The following is a 26,736-nucleotide window of genomic DNA, read 5'->3' as shown; positions in this document are numbered from 1 at the left end:
CTGGTGCAACTCTCTCCCTCCCTACACAATGAGCGACGTCGCTGCAGAGGGCTGGCTACTTCATGCCACTTAAGAAAAGAAACATTTCAAGCAAACACGGGGGGCGACCACTTCTCGTTGTGGGTGCTCGCGACAAGAAGGTTTCTGGTGTTCGACACTCCCTGTGCATTCCTTCCGACCCGCCAGAACCTACGCCTGGTCCCAGTACTGTGACGAACACGGTGAGCCTACCAAACGTCTATTTATTGCCGATGAAACGGTCTTCCGTTGAGTGTGTTACGTTAGTTTAATAAGCAGTTTCGTATAGAGTGCTCCGTCTTTGCCCATTTACACCGAACTTGCCGTGTGCTGTGGCAGACTGTGCCACGTGTTCGGGAAACGTATCGCTGTCTCATTCTCCAAGAACGACCAAACACAGGTTCATGCAGTTACACCCGTTGCCTGCTGCCGCTGGGCTAGGGGACAAAGGACAGCAAAATATTCAGCAACATATAAGCCAGCACAGCATACTTCTGACTTGCGCAAGAAAGGCGCGCGTTGTTGGGAGATGCCGACGCTGGCTGTCTGGTTATGTGGTCGGTTTGTAATTTGGTCATGACGTTCGCTTGAGCATTAGATTTTATGGAAAAACCCGTCGCCCTTTGGTTACCTCGCCGCTTTTCAGTTCAATTCATTTTTATTCGACAACACCATCAAGATGTTGGTAGTGCCGAAAAACAGCCAGAAAAAAGTCTTGACCGAGGTCGACGCATTTTATGGCTGGTGTACCTCAGTATTCCGTGCATATTCAGTTAACCTCAGAACAAACTCTTAACATTGCGGATTGTTTCTTTTTATTTATTGTAGTCTTCTGTTTCCTCGCATTGCTCGCATGGAAGCTCGGCACAGAATCCTACAGAGCAGAGCCGTAATTTCTGAGCTGCGACAATATATTTCCAAATGTTAGTCCAGAATGCCCCTGTTATCATTAAGATAAGCCACTTCCATGTCATAAAAATTTCTAACGGCATGATTTTCAGCCGCGGCCAGCCTAAAGCCCCAAAGTGTTTATTTTATAATAATATACTTCTCTATACTCTGTCATCGCATAAATGCCTTCGAGTTGTTTACGTGCGAACAATTTTTTTTCACCTCCTCTGAAGGTGGTATTATATATTACACATAAGGCCCGATGGCGTAGCAGCGTTTCTTCGTCGCGCGTCACCGTTCGGTGTGCGCCGGAGAGGGTGACCAAATGACCGCGTATGAACTGGCGTCTGCATGCCAAGGCATGGAAGGACCGAGGTTCGAAGAAACATCCCCCGTCCGTAGTTAAAATCGTCCTATTCAGCGACGACGGGAACTTACTATGAAAGGAGGGGAAGTGAGGGATGCGAAGGCATACGCGTGCACGGGGACAAAAGAGAAGCTCCAGCTTTCGCGGAAACGAGTTTCGGTTGCAGTACTGCGTAAACAGGAAAACACATGGCTTGCCATTGGTCCCCGCCTATGAAGCCTTTTCGATATCGACGATGAAATCTGGCTCCGCAGGATATCTGCGTCTTTCAGCATCGCCCCGCCTCAAGCGCCAGAATTTCGCCTCCGGCGACGCCGTTAACCGAGACGCTGACGCGGCGCAGAAGGAACGCTTCCATGTGTTTCAGCCTTGATACTCCTGTCACACTAGCAATTTTAATATCATTCGAATTCAATGATATCTAGTGTCATCATTCGCCTGTTACACGAAAATATTTACCGTCATTAAGATAGAATGAGATTCACCATCGAATGCATGTGAGGAACTCAATTGCATTCAATAGCGAACTGAATATGCACTCTCGACCACGCAGCACACTGCACTCTCCTCCCACTCTCCCACTGTCTGTCCACTTTCGAAACGAAGCAGAAGTAAGCAACGCAAAGAAATATGCTGCCCACAGTAAAAAAGAAATATTTCTGGGGTTTAGTTTTTAAAACATTTAATTGAAGTGTTAAATTGTTCGCACTGCATGTAGTCGTTGAAAGCCATAACTTTTGGTCACAGCTGCAGCCCAGTCATGCCAGTGACTCGATCATTTTTGTTGGTGTGTTCCTTGCTTTCCGCTTCTCCTCGTGCGTTTATCTGTGAAATATTGAAAGCTGTAACTGCTGAGCACTTAACCTTTTGGATATCAATTGCATGGTTAACGTATCTCAGCACTTTGTATCCGCACTCCGCTTTGTCAGCCATACTATTTGTTAACATTTTTTGGGTTTGTCCTGGCTCAGTGCTTGGCTTGTATTTAGAAGGCCAAATTGCTATAGCATTGCTGGAAACAATGTTTTACATCTTAATTATCGTACAAAAATATAAATGTTCTAATCGTTATCAAAATGCTACAAATTGATTACAAACGCCTTTTATGCGCACTGATGTTCCTTAACTGCAGTGTTTCCTTTTTCACTGGTCGTAATTGCCATGGTTTGCTATTAATATTATGTGCTACTCTGTAGCCTCGAAAGACACTGAATGACACTCAATGCACCGAATGCCACATGATTCGAATGACATTAAACCTGCAAGTGTGACAAGTAATATTGTAATGAAATCCAGTTTATTCCTAATATTAGTAAAATGTTGATGGCTTTCCAGACAAAACGTAGTGGACACAGCTTGACTAGGCCAGGGAGCCAGTTTAGGCAGAAGCTTTTTCGCATGCGCAGTAGAATGGTTCAAATGGAAGTTAAAATCACAACACAATACATTCGCTTAATTTAACCTAATTACGCTATAGAAGCCAGAAATAAAAAGTACATAACGAAAACTGCTTTGCAAATAAACGGTATTCACATGAAACAGAAAGGTGAAAAGGCAGAAATATAACACGTGCACTTCGCATACTAATCTTCAGAATTTTTGCGATAAGATAAAATATGCTGTTAGGAAATTGCACGGCAACAAATATGTCGCGCATACGTCCATGGAATCAGTAAAATGTGTTTCCAGCTTATTAAGAAGAAATGGTGCAAAGTGCGTCAACGTTTGCTCAAGCAAATTTGGGCTTAGCCACGCCGGAAACCATTCCTTAGATTACCTGGTTCAATATATGGGAGTTTGCAGCATACACACCATTGCTTCAGGAATTCTTGGCAACGTATGTCTTAAAAGTGCAGCAGGTACAATATTCAATAATTGTAAATTTGCTGTATATTATCTTAAATTGAGCGAACAGTTTCTCAGTATGGTGGCAGTATCGAACGTTAGCAACGCAGCTAAAAACTTTTTTTTTTTCAGCCTATGTAATGCGTTATATTTTTTTAGTGGACGTTGCACAAACTAATGTGCAGTATTTTATGTTCGACTGAAGGAGGGAGTTGTTTAGTTTGGGGGGTTTAACGTCACAAAGCAGCTCAGGCTATGAGAGCAGCCGTAGGGGAGGAATTCGCAAATTTCGACCACTTTGGGTTCTTTACGTGCACTGACATCGCACAGCACACGGGCACCTAGCCTTTCGTCCCCATCGAAAAGCGGCCGCCCCGGCCGGGATTTGTTCCCGCCTCCCTGGGCAAAATATTCGAACGCCCTAACCACTGCAACACCACGGCGGGCGGAAAAGGGAGTGAAAGAGTTGAATTTTAATGCTGGATAAAAAAAAATGTCTCGAGATCGATCTAGTAAGGCAAGTGCAAAATAGAGCTTTTTGACTAACTGCTAATTATATGCATCCCAACTCATATAGTGCGAGAGTACCCTTGAAACCTTGTTCTTCTCTACAACATTGACTGTAGAGCTGCCCAAGCATAGCTCGCCAGGTTTGTTTTTTGAAGGAAACAGTATAGCTTTTGATTTTGGGGGTTTACCCTTAAATTGATTTTTCTCTAACAATCAAGCAATTTGCAAAGGGCGTCATTAGCGCTATGCTGCCATAAGTGGGAACTGTTATCTGGTGTAAAAAACAACTTGATATCCTTAGCGTAAAAAAATGAATTTGTAGTGCTTGTCAATACACACTACGCCGCTCACATAGGCTTTACACAAAAAGGTCCTAAACGCTGCCTTGTGTAATTCTGTATGATATTTCTTTAGATGATGACAAATCGTTATTGATTACTACCTACAGGCTGCAATGCGCCTTGCAAGATATCATTTTAAGAGCGAGTGAGCTACACCTAATGCCATCATGATTCAGCTTATTAAGTAGAGCAGTATGATTAAGGCAATGATAAACTTTACTGCAGCGAACAAATATCCCTAGGATCAGTTTGTTCGCGGCTATATTTCTCAGTATTAGTTCCTTTCGCACCACAAGGGTGGACTCTCCGGAATATTCTTTTTTGAAACCATGCTGACATATTGAGAGAAGTTTGTGCTTTACAAAAAGAAAGGGTTCAAGCCGAGTGTAGGGCCACGCTCGTGGCTAATCACTTGCAGGTGCGCGTCTCTGCATGCCACCGCCACCCACCTGTTTGCTTCTTTTATTGTGGACGCGGTCCCCCTTCTACAAGCGTGCCGCGCGTGTGGGGAAAGCCGACCGGAACGTCGGCGCCGGATTTGCGGGACCGTTTTAGCCCGAAGGTCATTCATGGGGACAAGCGCAGCGGAACGTGCTGCCGGGTGCTCTTCCTACTGGCCGGTAGCGAGCACCCATTCAGCCTTATTTTTACACTGCGACTTTGAGCAGTGCGAAAGGCAGTCTCGTTTATCCTGTCTGCAGATGCGACAAAGAGCGCCCGAAGAAGCACTCAGGATTTGACTCGGGTAGTTTTCTCAGAGCGGGCAAGCCAGAAGCTCCCCTTTAATCCGGCGCCAGGCCTTCAGCATGGCGGCTGGTTGATCTTTCCCTTTCCGTGTCGTTGCTCGTAGTGGTAAACACGGGTGGCGCGGGGCAGTGCACTGTGGAAAGGATTAAGCCAGCAGCGGCAGCGTGGATGGGGCGGCGGTGCGCGGGACACAAGTGGGGGAAACCCGAGAGGAGAGGGTTCGACACCCTCACCGGGGAAAGTGTTTTGCCGTGCTTTGTTTGTTGTGATTTGTATTGCTAGTGGGGCCCTGGGTTAGAGGCTAAGGCCAACCCACGGGGCTGTGCCCATCTAGCATATTTCATTTTTGGACAGTTGATGTGTGGGGCTGGCATCTGAAAATGACCGCCCCTATTTCTTTGCGTTGTGAAGTTGTAAAACGGGACGCGATCCAAGAGAGTTGAGTCCAGTCTGAGCTGGGGCTCCATGCCTAGGCATGTAACGCGGCTGTTCTGCTTAGGCTCTAACCAGTTAACTCGAAGAGTAAAGTAGCGCAGGGTGTTCTTTTTGTTAATTCATTCCAACTTCCAGTTTTACTGTCGGTATATATATGTCATGCTGTAAATATATGCTCTACCATCATTACCTTCAAGTACGCCTCCTGGTCTTACCTACGCCGAAATACATAACAGGAAGGGTTTAAAGAACCTCCCGAAGAGGAACGAACGACATAAATTCTACTGCGAGAGATGATGACTCTTTCAAGCCATGAAAAAAATCTGAGAGGGCTGATACTGGTTGGTATAGTTGGCAGGGTCACTTCAGTTGCCACCTTTAAATATAACTGAAACACTTGCGCGCTTCATGCTTAGCGCAAAGCAACTGTCTCCAAATGAACGTTATAAATATGTAAGAAAGTTGGACAGGTGACGTCAATAACGTACTTGACGGTTTGAACGTGGTTATTATATTTGAAAGTGCTTTTACTGTTCCTAAGTGACCTATATATATTGTATACTTCAGGATGCAATCCTGGACCAAAAAACATTGTCTGAGAAGTTGTATCAAGAAAGGATGACACATCAGAAGGAGCAGCTTTGTTAGCCACGGCACTGATGTAATGTGTGTTAAAATGCGTTGCTAGAGCCCCCTCGGTAAGAGGTTGACTGTAGACAGCCATCTGAAACTGATTAGGCACAGCTGTGCGAACACCGATTGCATCGTTTACAATTTTCCAGATCCCTTCAGGACGAGATATCGCGGTCAGACAGCTACTGAAATTAGTGCACCCGGGCTTTCCTCAGCTCTGATGCAATTCGTCTCTAACAGGAATACGGATCTTTCAATAAGGACCCTGGCGCCAACACATTCATAAATGAACTAGAGGCGGTGTAGAATCGGAGCATCTATTCCATCTTTAGAATTTATTATTGGACATCTAGTGTAAGGCTTATAGAAAGCCAGGCTTTCCCAGCGATTTTTCTGCTCATCTAAAGGTTTCACGCATTTCGCTTTTCCACAAGATTTGCTATTACAGCCTTCACTTAGAGGTTACCTGTTTAAAGGCACCATATTTTTCCTCACATCACGTAGATCGCAGTCGAAGAATTGCGGTTCCCAATTTAGGCACGCTGACCTTTCTTCTTTAAGAGTCGTTCCGGATAGCTGCATGTATCAGCGACCCTGCATTTCTGCTGATAACTGAATTATCGGCTTCTGAGAAGTGGTCTAATATTTGTAATTATTAGTAATTATAGAGCAATATATCTGCACCGAGTAGGAAACACCGACCCCGCTAAAGAACAAACGGCAAACTCTCAGATCTGTGCCCCCCCCCCCCCCCCACTGCTGCACATACTGCACAGCTCACATTGAGAATGCTACGCAGTATGACATAGTGCATTCCGGAGATGGCTTCATACACTCGCTCCATCTCTGCACATTCTCAGATTTTCGGTGGCATGTGACTGCTGTGATTCTCGTTGTTTTTTCTACACTTCATAATGTATGCATGCTATCGTGATGAATGAAATAAAAAAACCTGAGTGCTTATGCACACCTCAAGTTTCGAATCACTTCCGTTGCGTTCATAATTGGGCGTCAGCAAAATCAGGCTAGAATCGTTCCTAGTTGCATAGTGCACAACTCTAGCATGCTTTTGCTACTATATATATGCACGAAAGCAGAAACAATGCAAAGACCGGAGTGCGTGCTCGGTACATTCTTCGCGTTCATTTTTGTCGTCTCTGTACTTCCGGTGCCTAAGCTGATGTATTCATGCATTAACTGCAGTTAATGCATGCCATAAATATCGACGTCGTTGATGCGGCCGATGGTGCTTCTGATTATAGGGCTTCAAGGCGAGGAGCTCACCTTAAACGCCACACGTGCACCTATCATTTTAATTTTTTTACTCTATAGAAAGCCACGCGTGCAGCATTCATTATAAAATTGCGTTCATTGCTTATTGATATTTATTTTGATGTTCTTATGCATTTCTTTGGATCTGTGATCGTATTGGTCGCTGCACGGCAAAGCGGGAATAGATTGAGTTTGTTTTGAAAAATGACAAGGGGGGCCTTTATTGGCCAGTATGATTTTCCACCATATCGGTCTTGGCGCACTGGATGGTGACTTTGGTGTAATAAGAGTCCTCCGATCATTGAATGATTCCGCGGCAACTTGCACAAAACGAACGTGTACTACGTCGGCCGCTAAACACTATGCACTCATTATTTACATTACCGCTCATCCTTCCTGACACACAGGCTTATCCGTCAAAGTCTGCTTGAAAACAATTTTCATGAGATTCCGTGTGAGTACCAGAAAAAGGCTGTCGTGGGCGCACGCTGCTGAAGAGCCCTTCTCCAACAAATTTGAGAAGAAATATTCTTAGAGGTGATTATTTTTAGACTGTTTTGCATCGGAATTGAACTAACCAATGACAGCCGATGACGCAATGTGTTTATTCTAGTGACGTTCTTTTGAAAGGTGAAGGTGAGATGGGAGTTGTACCATGGACACTAGTCCGGTACGCTAACCCTAGCCCACGCAGTGAAAAAGGTATGTTCGTGCAATGTTGATAAAAATGCCCAGCGACCTTCCACACAGCGTTCTAGCCTATGAGTGGATGCTTATTGGTGTGTCGGAGGTAATGGAGGCACAAATTATGAAGTAACTGATTAAGCGAGTACCGAAGTGCAATGCGCGAAAGAGGATCCGCAAACGGCGGCGAGCATGAGAGCCATTGATGTTGTTACTTCACAACCTTAAAGGGCGACTACGGTAGATTTTTCCTCATTCTGAGTTTTTGATTACGTTACATTTCTCGGTGTGTCCGGACTCCGACACAAAATAGTTTTTCGAAATTCCAAGTGGAAACATTTTTAAAAAGGAAAACTTTAAATCGAAACCGAGCCTGCTTTCATAGCCAGAAACGACGTTCGAGTTCATAAAATTTTAACGTCACATAGAGTATTGAAAAAACAGTCGCACGTGCATTGGATGGTGGAATTAAAGTAGGGAAATCATAAAATAAAATGTAAAAAAAAATAAAAATCAAATAAAATAGATCATAAAATAAATGTAATCAAATAACCGAATGTAGGCCTCAAAATTTCTTTATCATGAGTAGAGGGGACATCACGGCTATAATGTTTATGGCGTTAGAAACGCAGCATTGCCCGATAAATTGTCTCAGCTGGAGCCACAAAAACTGCACATTTAAAAGTCATGCGCGTGCGAATGAGTTATCTCACGGTGCCCAAATTTCATAGAGTGCGTAGGGGCGGAGAGAAAAACCTACTGCAAAATTTTAAAAGAATACACGAAAGTCCAAAAACCTCCGCAGTTGTCATTTGAAGGAGGAGCTTAAAGGAGCATTCATAACTTACAGCGTGCAGATCGATAGTGTGACAAAGAATGAGAAGCAGCTTGAATACCCGTGAAGAAGGAAGAAGGTACACTCCCATCCCTCCTAACTCTATATTACCCAAACAGCGGCGGAGAGCCATCCCTTCAATCAAATAAAAGCTTTAGTCCTAAATTCATTATGGTATGACCAAAAACATCCAGTCGATTTCTTGCAGTTGTTTATTATTGGCCTTGGATGGATGGATGGAATATATTAGCGTCCCCTTTGAAACGGGCCTTGAGATCAAGCAGAGTCGCCACCTAGCGGCATAGCAGTGAACTCTAGTCACTGTGGATGCATGTTCGCGTCAAGTGCCAGCCCGCAGTGATTTATTTATACGCGCGCGTGCTGCATGTGCACGAGTGCTTTTGGTTCATTTCGCGGTTTATCTGCCTTTTGCAAAAGAAATATGAACAGGCTATCACTCCACGGTACATTAAAAAAAATACTTGTTCATATCGAGTATGTATGTCATACTGGAAAAGACATCATCAGTCGCGGTTTTCAGCGCTTCAAATTCTTTGACACTCGGTGTCTGAAACGAAGTGGTGCTGTCGTTAGGCGCCGTGTCAAAGCAAACAGGTTGCTTCCGTCAATACAACTTAATGCAAAAGCTCAAATCATATATTTCGATTTCTGCATAGAATTAGAATTAGAATCAGAATTACAATCAGAATTTATTCAATGCAATGACTGAATACAAAGATTTCGTAAATACAAAAGAAGGTCCCAAAGCCAATGGCTGCACAGGGGACCTCCTGTGCAGCCATACCGCAGCTAATTAAACATGCAACCGCAGACTGCTGCTTAGCAAAATCCAATTTGAACAAATCCCTCTGTGCCTTTGTATGCACGATATATTTGAGTAACGTTTTTTTTTTTTTTGCTGTTAAACTTCTGTCTTGGTGTCTCAATGGTAGGGCACTCGACTGCTGATTTCAAAAACGGGGGGTTCGATCCCGGCCGTTTCGAAAGGCGCTCCTCGGCTGTGGGATTTGAGTGCACGCTAAACAATCCCACGTGGTTAACGACACCGAAGCCCACCCATTCATCATCCGTCATATAACCGACGTCGCATGGCGCGTTAAACCCATATATGCTTTTTTTTTGTTTTTGTTTAAGGCCTCTGCACATCCGCAACAGTGTTAGCAAGCACAAATCGCTTTAGAAAATGCTCTAATGTTTGAGAAACAAATCCTCCCATCACCTGTTACACTAAATATTACATAATAAACATATATCAATGTACACTGGTAGCCCTTAAAACCATTAAGACCCTTTTCGTCTGCGCTATCTTTCGAGCAAACTCGTTGTTTCTGAGAAGGGGTGTAAAATAGATTCATACGAGCTTAACCAACGGTGTTTAGTTCGGGAATAAATACATATTTATATTTCAATGATAACATAAACTACATTTCTTTCAGAATAGTGTTATATCCGGCACCTAGCTGTTTTGGAAATAACCCTAATAATTTGCATCCCATAAATTTGAGTCATGGATCAAGAATAACTGCAATGATAAAGAAATCTCCAGCCTTCAAAATTCCTTGTCAGAACATGACAGCGACCATGCGCAGTTTTTACGATGTCTTCGCAGCTACTGATTCGTAGCTTGCACTTTAACGTTGCTGAAAATTATTCGCTGATAGTCCTAAATTTGGTCGAGTGTGTAAAAGTTCTCTCACATAGTGAAATTCATTGTCATTGAAAAAAATAATTACACTACTAATTTATCATTTATCAACATCATACACATCAGAAATTCCTTATACTTCCCTCGGTTTCAGGAAATCATTTAGAGTCATTTCACAGTGCAACACTACCAGGCTATCTGCCGCAAGAAGCATTCGCCTTGCTATGAGCTCGGCAAACTCAATCAACTCAGCGCTTTACACGTGAGCAATCAGCTTTCCTGTGCGGCTAAGTTTCCTGTACAGTGCCGGCGTAATCTCGTTTTTGGGGAATACTTGTGCCTGATTTGATTTGTGCCTGAGAGTTGATTTCCACTAAGTCTGCGGCACCCCGCCGGCAGTACGCTGTTAGTGCTACACTTAACCTGCTTAATCTTCGAGTCAAGTATAATATAAGGAACCAGGCTGCCTTCATTCATTCTAAAGTATTGCAGGTCAGAGCACAAACCTTGTATCTCCGTGGACTTGACACTAAATTTGCTTGTCTCACTCGTATAAGACACGTGCACACTGTTGAAAAAGCGATGAGATATGCCATGTTCAAGACTAAGTATCAGGCCTGTGAGCACCCTACAACGCAAAAAGCGCGCACAGTGATGTCAGCTCTAAAAGGCGGGTTGTTGTGTGCCTTGCGTCCCTAAAATCCGCGGATCTTTTTTTCTGCTGTATTGCGACGTCCACGGATTTTTGTCTGCAGTATTGAAACACTCTGAACAGTAAATCGCCAATGCATTTCAGTAGGCACGTTTTCGTCACCAACAAGCCCGCCGTAAACTGAAAGCAGACATACGCCGCGTGCGTTTTTGCGAACGCCACCGGCTGCCGATCCACACTATCAGAGCGATGGTGGCGCCCCCTCTAGGTCGATCTTGCGGCGAATACTGAGACAATAACTCCACGGAAACACCAGCGTACTTATTAATGGTGGCCAAAGTGTACGGCCGGCGCACATGCCTGAAACTTAAAGTGTGCAACACGCGCACCAAGCGAGCGAGGAAAATCGAGGAAGAAACTTTGGCGTAAGAGTGTGCCGTTACTTTCAAGATCGGGATGCCTCAGTTTCACAGCCTCGCTGTAGTAATCAGTGCCGTCTGTTCCCTATTTGATACATTTTTCCCGCAGGACTACGGGGCGCCCAAAAAGTGACCATGATGGAAAGACGAGGCTTGGACCACCAGACGGTGGGTGCCCCAGCACTGAGCACCGATGCGGCTATGACGCGGTCGGAAGGTGCGGTCGAAGGGGGTTCGCCGTGTTCTGCGGCTGCAGAAGACGTCACCGCTAACACGAGAGGTTACTCTCACAACGAGGATGAGTCTGATGTGTGCCGCATCTGCTTCGGTGGCTCCCAATATGGCGACCTGCTGTCGCCTTGCAACTGCCGAGGCACCATCGGGCTCGTCCACAAAGAGTGCCTCGAGGAGTGGCTCTCGCGCAGAAACACCGACAAATGCAGCATATGCTCGTACCGGTTTCAGGTAAATAGTTGCTTTAACTCCGCACACCTTGGCAGCGGATCATGGGAAATGCATAGATCTGTCTATGATAAGCGTTTTCTCAGTGTTCTCATATTTCTGGGTCGCCTCTTGCGTGCAACTGGCGTGAGAATGGAGAAGGAAATAGAGCGAACTCTTTTAAACTAACCGCCATTGTCCAAAAAAAGTTTATCAGAGTGTTTGTGCACCAGGTGAAAAGGCCGATATGGCACCTGTGCATCTAACGCCTGCCAGTCGTGGGGCCCACTAATCGATACCCATTCTTGAACCGTGCCAGCCAGGCGGGTCGTGAATGATCGGCGCAAGTTGGGAGAAAGGCCAGAATTGCGGCCACTGCTGCAGAAGCCCTAGCATGAGGGCCCCTAGCAAGCTACCGAAATAAATGTTTACATCATCATTATCATATATTATCCCTGTAACTGGTTGGTTGGTTTATGGGTTTTAACGTCCCAAAGCGACTAAGGCTATGAGAGACGCCGTAGTGGAGACTCCGGAAATTTCGACCGCCTGGGGTTCTTTAACGTGCACTGACACCGTACAGCACACGGGCGCCTTGTTTTTCGACTCCATCGAAAAGCGACCGCCGAGGCCGGGATTCGATCCCGCGTCCTTGGGAACAGTAGTGGAGCGCCGTAACCACTGTGCCACCGCGGCGGGGTATCATCCCTGTAACTATAACGCAGAGTCACTCTCGCAGCTCTGCAAGTGTTATGTGTGTCGTCACGAAGCAGATACATGTCTTCTAGGGTATGCTCGCGCAGAATAATAGTTTAGACCTACTGCTGTAGCATTGGGGTCTTTCCAGTGTTTACATCGACACCATGGGTGATGCCCAATCGAAAAGTGGTGATTTGCGAAACGAAAATCATCTGCATATTTGTTTTTCTCATCGGAAGCACTGAGCAATTTATGTGAGCGTACGGATCTCTGGAAAATTGGGCTTGTTCTGTGCGTCCGTTATGCTATCGGAAACCAAAATTGACGGAATCATGCCGTAGACCTTAAGCACACATTTGAAAGCACATTATTCGTATATTTCGAGGGTGTGATCGCTATTTGTCAGTCAAATGCTCCGTCATGTGAACATGGAACAGGTTTTCGCACCGCCATTACCGTCCCAGATGTGGCCGGGCGACCCACTCAATCCGCAGCTTACACACCGGTATGATACGTAATCTACGCTAAAATACGATTTACCAAACCAGGTTCGAGAATTGCAAGTTTGGAGCCATTTCGACGGAACTGCTTGCGTAGTATCTAATGGAGGATAAGGCGGGGGTGTCTGTGGCCTGTGTAATCGATAATGTGCGGTAAATCGCCTTATTGGCCGTGCGTTCGTAGCTGCCTCGAATTTGCCCCTTGTGCTGTGCATTATAGCGCTAAGGATGAACAGGAGCTGGGGCGAATTACGACTGCACCCCACTTACCGCGCTCGTTTAGATAGTTCTGAACACCTCTGGCGCTGCATAGTTACACACACACGCACACACACACACACACACACACACGCACACGCACGCACACACGCACGCACACGCACACACACGCACGCACACACACGCACACACGCGCACGCACGCGCACGCACACACACGCACGCACACACACGCACACACACGCACGCACACACACGCACGCACACACACGCACGCACGCACACGCACGCACACGCACGCACGCACACACACGCACGCACACGCACGCACGCACACGCACGCACGCACACGCACGCACGCACACGCACGCACGCACACGCACGCACACGCACGCACGCACACGCACGCACGCACGCACGCACACACACACACACACACACACACACACGATTACAGCAAGACTTTCACGCCGATCATGCGCTCACTACCAACTGGCTGTTATTTGTTTGTGAGCTGCCAGAGGTCTTCAGAATCATCTAACCAAACTAGACCGCACGCAAGTACTATTGTTTAGCTTGAGTATTCAAATGGCTGTATGGCTGTATACTGCTCGTTCTCGCGCGATACAACGCAAGCTATACTCTCGTTATCGAACATATCCTGTTCTGTTTAGTGTCATATGTAGATTTATGGATTCACACTCTACAATGGAATTGCAAGAAGCGCCAAGGATGCAGTCTTCGGCATGGGAATAGTCGCGGTATGTGGACTACGTGATCAGATTGCTTCCCGCTAACGACATCTCCTTTGACCGTTTAAGGAGTTTGAGCAAAAGCTGTTCTTTAACTGCTCGATCAGAAAGCGAGCTCGGTGGCATTACCACAAAATAGAACAGCTGAATATGTTGTCTTCAAGCGACGCTGCCAGCTGCCTGCAGTATTGCTCAGCGGTCGGGGTCAGGTTGGCGCTTTCTGCTAAATATCCACACGTGCTGCGATGCAAGGAGCCGTCTATTTGAGGTCACTATTGCCCGAACTTCACTATAAGGTCAAGGCAACCGCAGCGCTCAACATTGCGAATTAACCCTTCTCTGACCCCGAAATCGGAGGCCCGTATCCTGCGCTGCGTATTCGCATTGGGCCACCTCTTTCCGTCTTCCTAGAAAGGGCCAGCGGGAAGGCGGGAGTGAACTTCTCTGCAAAGCTAATCGCTGGTGAGCGCCAAAGTTTGAACATAAGATGTGGAGGCACTTGCTTCTTTTCAGAAAGCAAGCTGTACTCCTCTAGCGGTACTAACTCAGAAATCGGCAGCGTATGCCCCGCCCTGACTTTTAAGCCAGCAACAGGTCAAATCGCACTTAGTCTGTCTGCTAAGCCACGTGCGTTGCATGTATACGTCCCTGCTTACAACAGCAGCGTTCAGAAGAAGTATATGAAGTTAACAGAGCAATGGGTAATTATGATTGAGCTCATGACCAAAATAATGAACTATGTATTTTAACGCGCACAGCCATTTTACGAGAGCAAGTATAATGACTACAATCTGGTAATAACTTAATATAGTTAATAAATAATTAACTGTGCAATGTATTATACATAGTGTTGGATATCATTTTATAGGTACTGGTGAAAGCAGGTATAATCTGATAGTTTTGTTAGTAATTGGCGATATTGTGAGCCTTCCATGGATTTTCTTCTTTCATTTGTACATACCATCGTCATCGTCCCGCGGCGCCGGCTGCGGCATGCACTTGGGTTCACCATCGGATTCAAACGCTAGACACAGCATCCCTTTCCTTGTCGTCACAACCTTGCCGTCTCGACCTGGCCTTCTTTCACAATATTAATTGTAGACCTTTGTAATGCAAACATGGTACATTAGTGCTATATCATTGGTTAGCTACTGACGAGTGCATTATAGCTAAACCATTGCTTAACGATTGTCAAAACATGCAAACAGAGCTTCACGATCTTTGGCTTAGAGCACACCGCTAAGCGTCATGGGTTGTAATTTAATAAGCACACCACTCCTTTCGGTAATGTTTCAGTCTGCCAATGAACGCATCAGAAAGCCACACGCATACGTACGGGCGCGCATAGAGGAGCCAGCTGTGCCTCTGCAGGCAGCGCTTCCTTCATTTAAACGGCAAGCAGATTGCATGAGCGGATCTGCAGGGGACAAATTGCTAGGCTGTAGGGGACCAGAACCGGCAGGCTAGTCCTCCGAGACTTTAATCTAGGGATTCTCCCCACCACAGAAAACAGAGTGGACATCCCGGAAGTGTGAAAAAATAATTTGCCGGTTAAGCCGCTCCCCAAAAACATGAATTGCGAGTATAATCAGGGGAAGCGTGAAGCCAGGGCAAAATTTACACAAAATAACTATGGCACTAAGACAGGCAGATATTACGTGATGCAGCGGGTCTCTCCGAGGATAGCATCTGCACCTTTGCTGTTGTGCACGAAGGAAGGCAGGTGAACGGGCTCTCAGTAAAAATTAACGACGCGCTAATGTTGGAGGAAGTGGCGATTGCACTGGCCGCCACCCACCGTGACGCAGCCTACATAATTTCGGACTCGCAACAGGCCTGCCGAAATTACGTGCGGGGTAGGATAGTGCCACTTGCCCGCATATTATTGGCACATACAAGAAATTCAGATTTGGCTACCAGTAAAAAACATGCTATATTGGTGTCTGCCCACCAGGCGGTGGAGGGGAACGAGACCGCTCACGCGGCTGTCCGAGCGTTCCTCCCTCGGGGTCCCGCTCAATCCTCCGGTTCTACCTAGGCAACCATACCAATCCCGCTCATAACTTATGCGGACATTAGAAATTATTTACGCCTCTGCAAGAGGGCACTCCCGGGACCCGCCAAAGGTCTCGACAGATCTGAGGAGGGTCACCTTAGACGGCTCCAACCCGGGCGTTTTCTAAATCCCGCCATACTAAAACACATGGACCCGACATTCACGGTAGGTGCAAATTCTGCGGGCAGTATGCTGACCTATACCACGTGGTGTGGGCCTGCCAGCAAAATACAAAAGTTATAAAACTGCCAACTAGGGAGGGCTGGGAGGCGGCCCTGTTCAGCTCGGACCTGGAGGCCCAGCGTGTCCTGGTTCAGAGAGCTCTGACAGCGGCGGCGGCACATGGCGTCCCGAAATAGGGTCTGCCACTCAGCTCCACAACAAAACGCACCTCCCTTTCCAAATCATATCATCGTAAATAAATGTTTTCTCCTCCTCCATTGCATCGACTTGAATTTCACGTAAAGTAATAAAAGTGTGTATTAGTAACACGGGCATAAAAATAGTTTTAGGTGCAGCTGTACCATACGGCGCAGCGGCAGCCAGATTTTACGACCCCTTGATCGGTGGGGGCGCTCCTAGCGGCCGCTTTTATCCACGCATCAAACTTCGGCGGGGGTTTCATGGCCAGTAGGAGCATTGAAGGAGTCTGGTGGTAGTGATAGTTTGGATTCACAACCAGCTATACGGGTTAAAGAGACTTAAGCAAAAGGGCTACAGCCTAGTTTTCGGGCCAATGTAACAGAAGCCTGTACCCGCGTCGCATGTAATGATAGCGTCCCATTCCTCACTCAAGTGGCTACCCCCCCCCCCCACCCCCCGACAATCTTTTTCCAATGAGAAGTCTATGAGCATGTGTTTCGCGTAAGGCATAAAGACGCAACACAAAATTTACATATCCGCAGATCTCTCCCCGGGACGCTTTCACTTGCTTAATATTTGTAGCGGAAAACACACTCCGTTACATTTTGTGCGGCAGTTGTAACCATTAGATGCGAGACAAAAATCCAAATTTGCATGCGTCCTTAGTATTTCCGTGGCCGGGGAGCATATTTGTGACGCGCCAACAACGCATTTTATATCAATGCTCTGCCGATGCAGAAGTGTTTACAAAAAAATATCAGATTTCCAATGTTTTTATCCGCATTCCATGCTAGTACACTTCGGACTGCGATGCTTCAGAACACATAGTTGCATCTACAGCCCCAGTCATAATAATATGGAAGATGCCTGATGACAAACTTTTTTTCGTGTTTTATCTAGCCAATATAAGCAAGTACTTTTTAAATGTTTTAGCACATTCCGCTGCTACGCTCGCGTATGGACCCAAGTGACTGTCGCATCCTCTATACAGAACCAGCGGAAATGTTTAAACGTTACAAGAGTGCTCTGAAATTGTTTGTGCCCTCCTATACAGCCATGCAAAAATGTTTAGTGGATGCGGATTTGCGAACAAAAGTATTCTAAGTGGCAGAAAAAAGGATATTACCATAAGATTTGTTGTGGTTCAACTCTGGTTAACCCCTGTTGAATTGCGAAAGCCATGGTGGAAACTTCTTTTGCCTGCTACATTATTCCCCTACGTACCTGCGTGTCGTAGGGGTAACGAGAATGCAAATGGTTCTGGTAGGTTGATTCTGATATCACCCTCCCGTATAAAAGGAGCGACCTGAGTTGGGAGCTTCTGCCCGTAGTATAGGTGTAACGTGAATTTGGACTTCATGGCAGGCTGAATTTTTATGAGGGACCAGGGACACACGGCACACAGTGATGAGCGATTAGAGCTGGCGTAGTATTGCTTTCGCAATAAAACTATTGAAATAACGAAGTGAAAGACGCTGCTCAAGAAAAATATTGCCTGGCTCATTACCGAGGCAAAGCAGATTTTTCCCCCACGAATTTGTGTCCTCCTAACTTTTACGTAGTGTTCTAAAATGCATTACATCTGTGTGAATCCAAAGCTGCTGCCACAACCACCGCCACCATCCTCTGTGCAGGTTGAATGGGCGCCCATAGGGGTCTTCGAGTGGATGCCCTATCTGATCGGGCTCGACATCCGCCTGAGCATCATGAGTATGATTTGCCTTCTTCTCATTTGGATCGTCGTGCTGTTGACCGCGACATGCCTGTCGTTGGTCGTGGTGTTCCGCAACATCCCGATCGTGCTGTTATGTCTCGCTTCCTGCGTCACCTACGTAAAAATGTGCCAGTACATCTTGGACGCCGTTCACCAAAATTTCCGCCTCCACCGTGAGGCGTTGGTCATGCAGCGCCGCTTTGTCCGCTTACTGCTCCTCGACAACATGCCCCAGGTCAGAGCGTCGGCAGAGGAAAGAAGTCTGCCACATGCGCCGCCCTAGCTCAGTTTAGAGCATGCCGACGCGATGCCGCCCACTGCAAACCGTTCGACCGCCGTCGACAGTAGCCCGAAGACAAAGACCGTGGTGACGAGGAAGGACTCGCAATCTACGGATTGTCTTCCTGCATGAACTGCACCCTGGCGTGCAAGTGCGTTTGACTGCGCAAGCAAGGCAGTGCTGATGGTTCCAATAAAACGCAGTGGATGAAAAAACTGCATTGCCCAAGCCATGCTCACTCTTAAGCAGTTCGAATCTGTTTTCTTATAACCGTTGTTTATCCCATTGCAGCTGAAAGGTGGAGATCTCTCGCAGTGATTTCTTGCCTAACAGTTTTGTACAAAAACGCTCCGAATGAAGCGCTGAGTAAAATCAGTGTCCTTTTCTTTTTTCACATCCTCAGAGTGGCATTGGTGATGTATACACGCTGTGTGTGTGTTCTTTTGTCGCACACGCACGCGCACACGCACGCGCACACGCACACGCACACGCACACGCACGCACACACGCACGCACACACGCACGCACACACACACACACACGCACACACACACACACACACACGCGCACACACACGCACACACACGCGCACGCGCACGCGCACGCGCACGCGCACACACACGCGCGCACACACACGCGCGCACACGCGCACACGCGCACACACGCACACGCACAAATATTACGTGATGCAGCGGGTCCCTCCGAGGATAGCATCTGCACCTTTGCTGTTGTGCACGAAGGAAGGCAGGTGAACGGGCTCTCAGTAAAAATTAACTACGCGCTAATGTTGGAGGAAGTGGCGATTGCACTGGCCGCCACCCACTGTGACGCAACCTACATAATTTCGGACTTGCAACAGGTCTGCCGAAATTACGTGCGGGGTAGGATAGTGCCACTTGACCGCATATTATTGGCACATACAAAAAATTCGGATTTGGCAACCAGTAAAAAACATGCTATATGGGTGTCTGCCCACCAGGCGGTGGAGGGGAACGAGACCGCTCACGCGGCTGTCCGAGCGTTCCTCCCTCGGGGTCCCGCTCAATCCTCCGGTTCTACCTAGACAACCATACCAATCCCGCTCATAACTTATGCGCATGCGCGCATAAGTTATGAGCGCATAAGTTATGCACATGTGCATGCACATACACGCACAATGGGAATTAAAAGGGGCAACTCAACCGCGGTGAAATGTTTCCTGAAAAAACTTCCATTCGCTTGTTTTGCTTCAGCCACTTGAAGGAAACGACCAATATCGTCTCCAGATGGAAATCGGTGAGAAATCTGGCTGCCGTGTCAGTGTTTGGTGTGGCTCGTAATATCCGTTATAGTCGTACTGCAGTGAAAACACTTCAATGGTGCAGTACGAAGGAAGCGCGAGACAACCTTCAATCACGGCCTCCCGGAGTCCTCGCAGGAGAACGGTCCTTCTTGAATGGCACAGCGTTATGGGTACCGTTTCGCAGAAAAGCCGGCGTCGACGTAGTGGTTAGCGAAAATCAGCGGTAAGCAAAGGAGTAAAAAGCCTTGCACTGCGAACGAATCGATTTCGCCACAATCACTTTGCGAGAAAAGCCCGCGAACACTCAGTCAATGACGTTTTTACATACACGGTATTTAATATACGTGTAGAATGTTGTATATCATACGTACTATGTAAAAAGCGCTGATCCTTTGCCCAGCTGCGCTGCCGTCACAAAATATACAACTGATTCGATGGGAAGGGTAAACGCCGGGTCAACAGCGGAAGACAGTCTGATTGAAAGCGTTTTTCTTCATAAATGCTGGGACATTATACCTGGCTAAAAGTTCTGAGTGGCTCAAAAGATTCAGCGTAGGAATCCAACATGCGCCTCTTCCACCAGCTACGAGTCCAGTGAGAATCATGTCTTTCCGCTGAGATCTTTACAGTACGTCCAAAAAAGAGAACTGCATTTTTGTTATTTAACAGTGTTCGATTGCTTCCTTCACTTCACAGAGACGACAGGTGACCGAAGATACAAAATATTTTTCATATTGAGGCATATGTTTAAAGGAGATTTTAGGGTATAATTTAATAAAATCCGTTTACGTGCACGATGAAATCGTCATTTTGAACACTCGCTTCTGCATACTATATACAATGGCGACGTAAAGCGCACTATTATCCATTTTGTGTACACACTCGTGCGGAAACAGAATATAAGTACTCAATCAAAAACCGGACTACCAAAAACCCCACCAAAATATAAACTTCCTGTATAAATATTAATAACATGGGGCAGTCAGTAAAATTTGAGGAAACCTTTATGTTGAGGAGCAGAATCATAAAGTTAGCTTACAGGAATGCTCTTAACAATGACGAAAGAAGAAACGGGTAACTAAATGCCTAAGCTACGATGTTTTCTTTATTTTTGCTCACTTTAGAGTGAAAAAAGTGCCACGAGAAAAGCCGTTTAAACATGACTATTTATGTCATTGGCCCAATTCAGGGGGCACTGACAGCTGCGACTGCAAAAGTAAACAACTTGCTACGTGGGACTAGCTCCTTAAAGGCCCACTGTCCACCCTCCGGTCGAAAATATTTTCTTCCCCGGTGACTGTGAGACTTCGCCCCTAGAACGCAAGGCCGCAAAATGTTTTTGAAAAGAGTAACTAATAACGCAGTTACAGCCACCGCAATCACCCGATTCTGTGCCTCTCTCCTTCCGTTCCCTCGCAAAGGTTTTTCACTCTCCTGCCCGAGGTCGTCTAGCCTCCGCAATACAATTTCTCTTTCCTCCTCCGCGTTTGGCGGGAGGTGGGGCGTAGCTCTCCGCGAGCGCGAAAAAAAAAACGGTCGAGGTAGCGCGCGCCGCTGGATTCAGTCTGGCCGTGGCGAGGGAAAAGTGCGCTGCGAGCGGTAGACACCCATCCTTCTCCCGTCAGTCAGCGAGACGGACCAATGGACATCGTTCGGGGTACGTACGTCATTGCTGTGGCCCGTCGGGCCAGCGCAGGAAACGGGGAAGCTGGCTTCCCGGAGGAGAGCATGAGAGAGCTTTGAATTGTATTTTCGATGCTTTGTGGCGCGCGTGTCACTGCAGCATTTTGCACAAACTATCTCCGGTACCTGATCGAAACACTAGGCTCCTTTGCTTAAAAGGGCCTTCCCTGGACAGTGGCCCTTTAAAGTATCTTACAGTACACCACAGCAAAGAGAACACACATCTCAAGAGATCCAAACATTCAATGCGAAATACGCTACACCACTCAGCATTAACATCCCTTCGAAAGCAGGCCTGAGTAGGTTATCACGTTTGATTGGCCCAATATTAATTGACAAAATAAATGTTGCGAACATCCGCTGAAAACGCTGGACGTAATACGTACCTCGCGCAGTGGGGGGCCCTGGAACAGACAATAGTTTTTGTTTTTTTTTGCCGCCAGAGATACGTTGCTGGCCTGGGCGTGACCAAAGATTCGAAGGCGATGGTGGACAAAGATAGGAGCTAATCACTAAACGAAAATGATCCGTTTTCTTCAGTAATGTGCACATAAATGGATGCTGTGGAACGCCCAGATATTTTCAGGCCACACATGCATGAGCATTCCACTGCTGTACATAGGGGTGGTGTTGAGCTTCATGAACCAATCCAAAGACCAGAACTTTTAGAGCGAATCTTCTGAGCGCCAGAGACGAACCCTGAGTGTTCTATCTTGAATACAAATGTGTCTATGCTGGTCTTGTAAGTGCAAAAAAAAAAAAACAATACGATAAGTATTGCAAGCATTTCGACCTCATTCTCGAGAAAAGGGAAGCCATGGATACTACTAGTGCTTAGAACACTCATATAGAACGGCTGCAGGAAAAGGCAAAAAAAAAACATCCAGGACTTCGAACAGTCTTGCTTCGCAAAAGAGTCTATTGGCACGGGACTTGGCAGATGCCCGTTTACTATAAAGTGAATCAAATAAGTCCTGTAGCAATGTGGCACTCTCTACGAATAATGGTGGGCCTTTTCTATGCATTGCCTTACGACTCACACCTTATTAGTAGGTATTATGAGAAACCAATTACATAAATAAGAGTTCAGGAAGTATCAGATTACATTTCCGCTGATCATCCTATTTACCCCACTGCTATATTCACTGCGGCATGCACTGCTCACTGGGAAAGCCTCGTGATGATGCGGTGCTATTGCAACTAATGGTGTGCGAGCAGTATATAACTTAACTAATCGCCCTTCTTTGAGGCCAAGCATTTCGTGTGCACCTCCTCGCAAAACATATACTACAATAGAAGGTTGTCTTCTAGAGTACTGTAGTACAACGACGAGTAGTCATCATCATCATCATAAAAAGCGCCAAAACAACGCCCGATGAAAGACTTGTCAAGCACAGTGGTTATGCATGCCCCGATTTTACTCTTTTTTTTTTCTTCGTTTTCCTCTATATCTTTCGAATGACCTTATCCACCCCGCTGTGATTTCCCGGTACGAAGCAGAAGGCCCACACCAGCATCAGGGAAATAGAGCGCTCGTATGAGCTGTTGTTTTCATCGATAGTGGGTAGTTGCATCTACGTCTGTTCCTGCTCAGAGATGAGGTCGCCTACGTAAAACTGAAGCCGAGAAGTTAGAGAGGTAGTCTTGTTGCGCAGAAGCGACGAGGGTTAAGGTCGGTTCGCGCAAGTACAGAAAGCGATGATCGCAGCGAATACAGTCACCGGAAAAATATACAGAACCTGTTCTCATCTCGGCTACCGCCACGGCGGAATCACAGCTCTTTTTCGCTTTTTCACGAAGACATCAAGATCCCACAGCAGTATGGGGACCTCACGATATGTCGCGTGAACTACAGCAGTTCGCGCGACTTTTTTTTCTCCTCCCGCTGCCTTCTAGCCCTGTGCCAGTTTTTTGTCATTCAGCAGGCACTGCTAGCATGATGGCTAGCATTCCGGAAGGGAAGGAGATTGGTCCAATCTCCTCTGCAGCTCCGTAAAGGCCATGCTCGAAGAACTGCGAAGTTCTGAACTTCCCTTATTATCTCGGCGGAGGTGGTGGTGAGGGCACCCGTCCTTGAAAGATTGCGACAGACTGGACCAGGCACTTTTGCCACTTCGTGACTGTGGCGTGGAGTACAACAGAGAATATGTTCACGATAACTTTGAGGCCGGTGATTTTTATATCTGACCTAAATCGTACGAGCGACTGTGCTGTCATCAATATCCATGTTATCCTATCCGTAGCTTCCTGCGCGTGTCACTGAGTAGCTTTGATAAACTTGCGGAACTCGTTGCGCCTCGCATCGCTGACAAAAGGTTGTCATACGTGATACACTACTCCATACAAGGTGCTCTATAATTAACTGCTAGCCTGATGAACTTTTACCTCATTATACAGGGCTTGAATGATCGAATTTTTATTTCTCTGGGATTAGAGTTCGTGCTGCATAAAATACCTATAAGAAAAGCTAAATATGGCAGTGAAATTGAGGCTTATTCAGCCATCCGTGGACGATTGTACTTTTTGTCCATCCATAGTAAAAACATCCTTAATGAAGGAGCGAATGCAGCGGCAAATATTTGTTCAAGGCGGCGTATTTCCCGCTGGATGATGACAAGACGGCCCGCGCGTAGATTTGGATATCTGAGAGCCACAAAATAATTACGGTCGATTTCGCCTGCGTACTGTATACGATGCATGTTGATATGAGCCTTAGACGATGATGCCTTGTTATACATCATATATAATGTATAAAAAAGCGCCGTTTAATTATATACCATAAAACGGCGCTTTCTTGAGGTCATAGACAGGAGGCTTAAGAGTTGTGAGGAGAAGCCAACTTTTTAAATGGATTTATTTATTTTTTGTTTTCATTGTATCCGAGGGAATGCAGTACTTTCCCAAGATTTAGTCGAAGTAGAAAATGTGCCAAAAGTGAATAATTAGCACATAATGGGATGCCAATACCAGGCCGGGAGGTATTCCTTAGGGCTCCTTTTCTAAATTAACGCTACGCATTCAGCAAGGAACCAGCGAATTTCCGGGTAGTATCCTTAGAGCCATGCCATCAGCAGCTGTTGGAAGTAGTAAAGACCTGTCCTGGTACAGGCAACATTACTATAGAGAGATTTATCGGAGCAAATTTGACAATAATATTTGTACATGTATAATCTGAAATTGTTTGGAACCCGTCATGTGCAAAATTTTTAATCGCAGCATCGTACCTGCATAGAATATTTTTCATCCGTCTATTTATTATTACTGGCACTTCGAGATACTCTCTGCTCCCCAGTTTTAAATATTTTAGCAGACCCGGCAGCAACTTGCAAGTTGGTCGCAAAATTTTTCAGGCAATTTGGAAGATTATCAGTGCTATATATTGTATAAGACAAGGATCTCCAGCCGAATAGTTAAGGGACTTGTCCCTAGCTATAAGGCCGCAGTGAAAAGCGACTCGCACGTGGAGTCGAGCTGGCGGTCGAACCCCCCACGCGCCGAGGCCAAGGAGCGAGCGCTGCTGTTTTTTTTTTTTTCTCCTTTTCTCCCCTTTTCTTGGGCGCGGGCGCGCGGGAGGCTTGGTTTGTTTCGCCCCTTCGCCCCGAGGCGTCGCCAAGAAGCGAACGGCAGACGCATCCTTATCGGCCGGGAACAACAGCAGCACGCTTCTGCGAACCACTTTACGGCCAGCTCGTCCAGCGATGTCCCGCCGTGGCGCCAAGCATGGTTGCAGGGAGACGCCGTTAATAAAGCTTTTTGCACTGCCACAAGCGCTCACTAAATGTCCTGCAGAAGGCGACAACAGGCGCGACCCTTGGCCCTCCTAAGTAGGCAATCAGCCCAGCGGCCTCCCGCTGTGTCGCGAGACATTGCGTCCGAGCAACGGCGACTGTACACTTCTCTGGGACAGTGCCCCCCCCCCCCCCTTTTCCTGGAACGGGACGGCTGGGTGGCCTAGTCTCCAGATCCCCCGCGGCGTTTCTTTCACAAAGGCGCCAGCTGCAAGGTCGCGTCGCAAACACGCTGAGGAGGGGAGGCAAAGACAGGCGCCGTGTGAGAGGGTTTGGGGACCAGCGAGTGGAGAGAGTGTGTTTTGAATGTTGTATTTTTATTTGGCGCAATTAAGGACCTGGGTCCAAGATTATTCCCAACCCACGGGGGTTGTGGCATGTTTTTAAATAATTTGATTGGCTGCTTCATTTTCGGGGCGGATCATCTAAGGTGACCGCCCTTGGGTCCTTGTTGATGCCTGGTATCAAAAAGCGGTACTCGGACCATGTTCGTCAGTCAAGATCGAAGCTTCGTGCTTAGCACGTATTTACACCCCCTACACTTTAACCGAAACGCTCGGTAGGAAAGTAAGGGCCTGTAAAGTGACTTCTCTGTGTGAGAGTCTTCATTTTCTCTTAAGTTACAGTTGTCTGTGTGACTAGTTGCTGTAACTTTGCCTATGTATACTATTTTGCTTCTGTAAATATATATCTCCTCCTGACCATCATCAGATCATCGTCTCCTACTTTCTCAACTTGGGCAACCTGTGGAGTTCTCCTCTACCTGCAGAAGATTGTCAGTATCAGCTAAACATCACTGGCGCAGCACGACAGGGTTCGGCAACCAGCGACCACGAGCATCACCCACAGCACCCAGGCCCTGGGAACCCACTAGGCAACAAGCGTCCGCACGTCCAGCCAGAAGCAGCAAGGTGATCCAGGCCCCGAACCAGAGGCAGCGTTCTGGGGAAGGACTCCGACGAGGCTGCGGCACCAAGGGACGGAGGCCCCAACTGGCAACACCAGCACGGGCAAGCGGGATTTCTTGCGTTTTGTTGAAGTGGCTATGGCTCAAGTGTAAAGTGGCGTATGGTTTTAACACGGAGCATGATGGCGAGCGTCGGCGAGAGAGAGACAGGAGGAGATATAACAGATGACAGCGAGCAGCCACAGCATGCGACAACTCAGCATGTAGCAGGAGCGCTACGTGAAGTAGCGGAGATGTCGGTATCCGATGCGGTTGCAATTCGCCGCATGGAACTAGATTTTGAGCTGGAAAAATTGAAAATTCTTTCACAGGAACGCCTAGAGTTACAGAAACTTGGGCTAGATCCAGCGGTTGCAATGGCGATAGCGGGAAGCGGGCAGACGTCTGTAAGGTCAGACATTGACGATCAGCGTCGAATGGGGCCCGATCCAGTCTCCCAATGCGCTAAAGTCCTTAAGGGACTGAAGCTGCCGTGTCACGCGGACGTGCCGTTATGGTTCGAGGAGGTCGAGAGAATTTTCACGACGTACAAGGTGCCAAACGAAAGCCGCGTTCACTTAATCATGCTAGCACTAGCTGAGCGTGTCAGGTACCTTCTCCGTGACCTCGGGGATGACGAGTGTGGCAGCTACGAGTCGGTAAAAACAGCCGTTTTAAAGGAGCTGAAGCTTAAGCCCT

The 26,736-nt window shown here is 46.9% G+C and overlaps 1 protein-coding gene across 1 annotated transcript in view; it reads left to right on the top strand.

Moving 5' to 3' along the window:
* LOC146186880 (uncharacterized) overlaps positions 1 to 18,636 on the top strand; it is a 32,868-nt gene extending 14,232 nt beyond the window's left edge. Inside the window, exons 3-4 of the mRNA XM_084607481.1 lie at positions 11,425 to 11,780; positions 17,979 to 18,636. Of these exons, the coding sequence (XP_084463607.1) occupies positions 11,451 to 11,780; positions 17,979 to 18,341 (693 nt within the window). The 5' untranslated portion in view covers positions 11,425 to 11,450 and the 3' untranslated portion in view covers positions 18,342 to 18,636. The remainder of the gene's footprint in view (positions 1 to 11,424; positions 11,781 to 17,978) is intronic.
* Positions 18,637 to 26,736: the final 8,100 nt, after the last annotated feature.

Source organism: Amblyomma maculatum, chromosome 6, assembly GCF_055883805.1.
Source record: "Amblyomma maculatum isolate TAMU_Amacu chromosome 6, ASM5588380v1, whole genome shotgun sequence".
Classification (NCBI taxonomy): Eukaryota; Metazoa; Arthropoda; class Arachnida; order Ixodida; family Ixodidae; genus Amblyomma; species Amblyomma maculatum.
The sequence above is the reverse complement of the archived record's forward strand: the minus strand, read 5'-3'. Positions and strand labels throughout refer to the sequence as shown.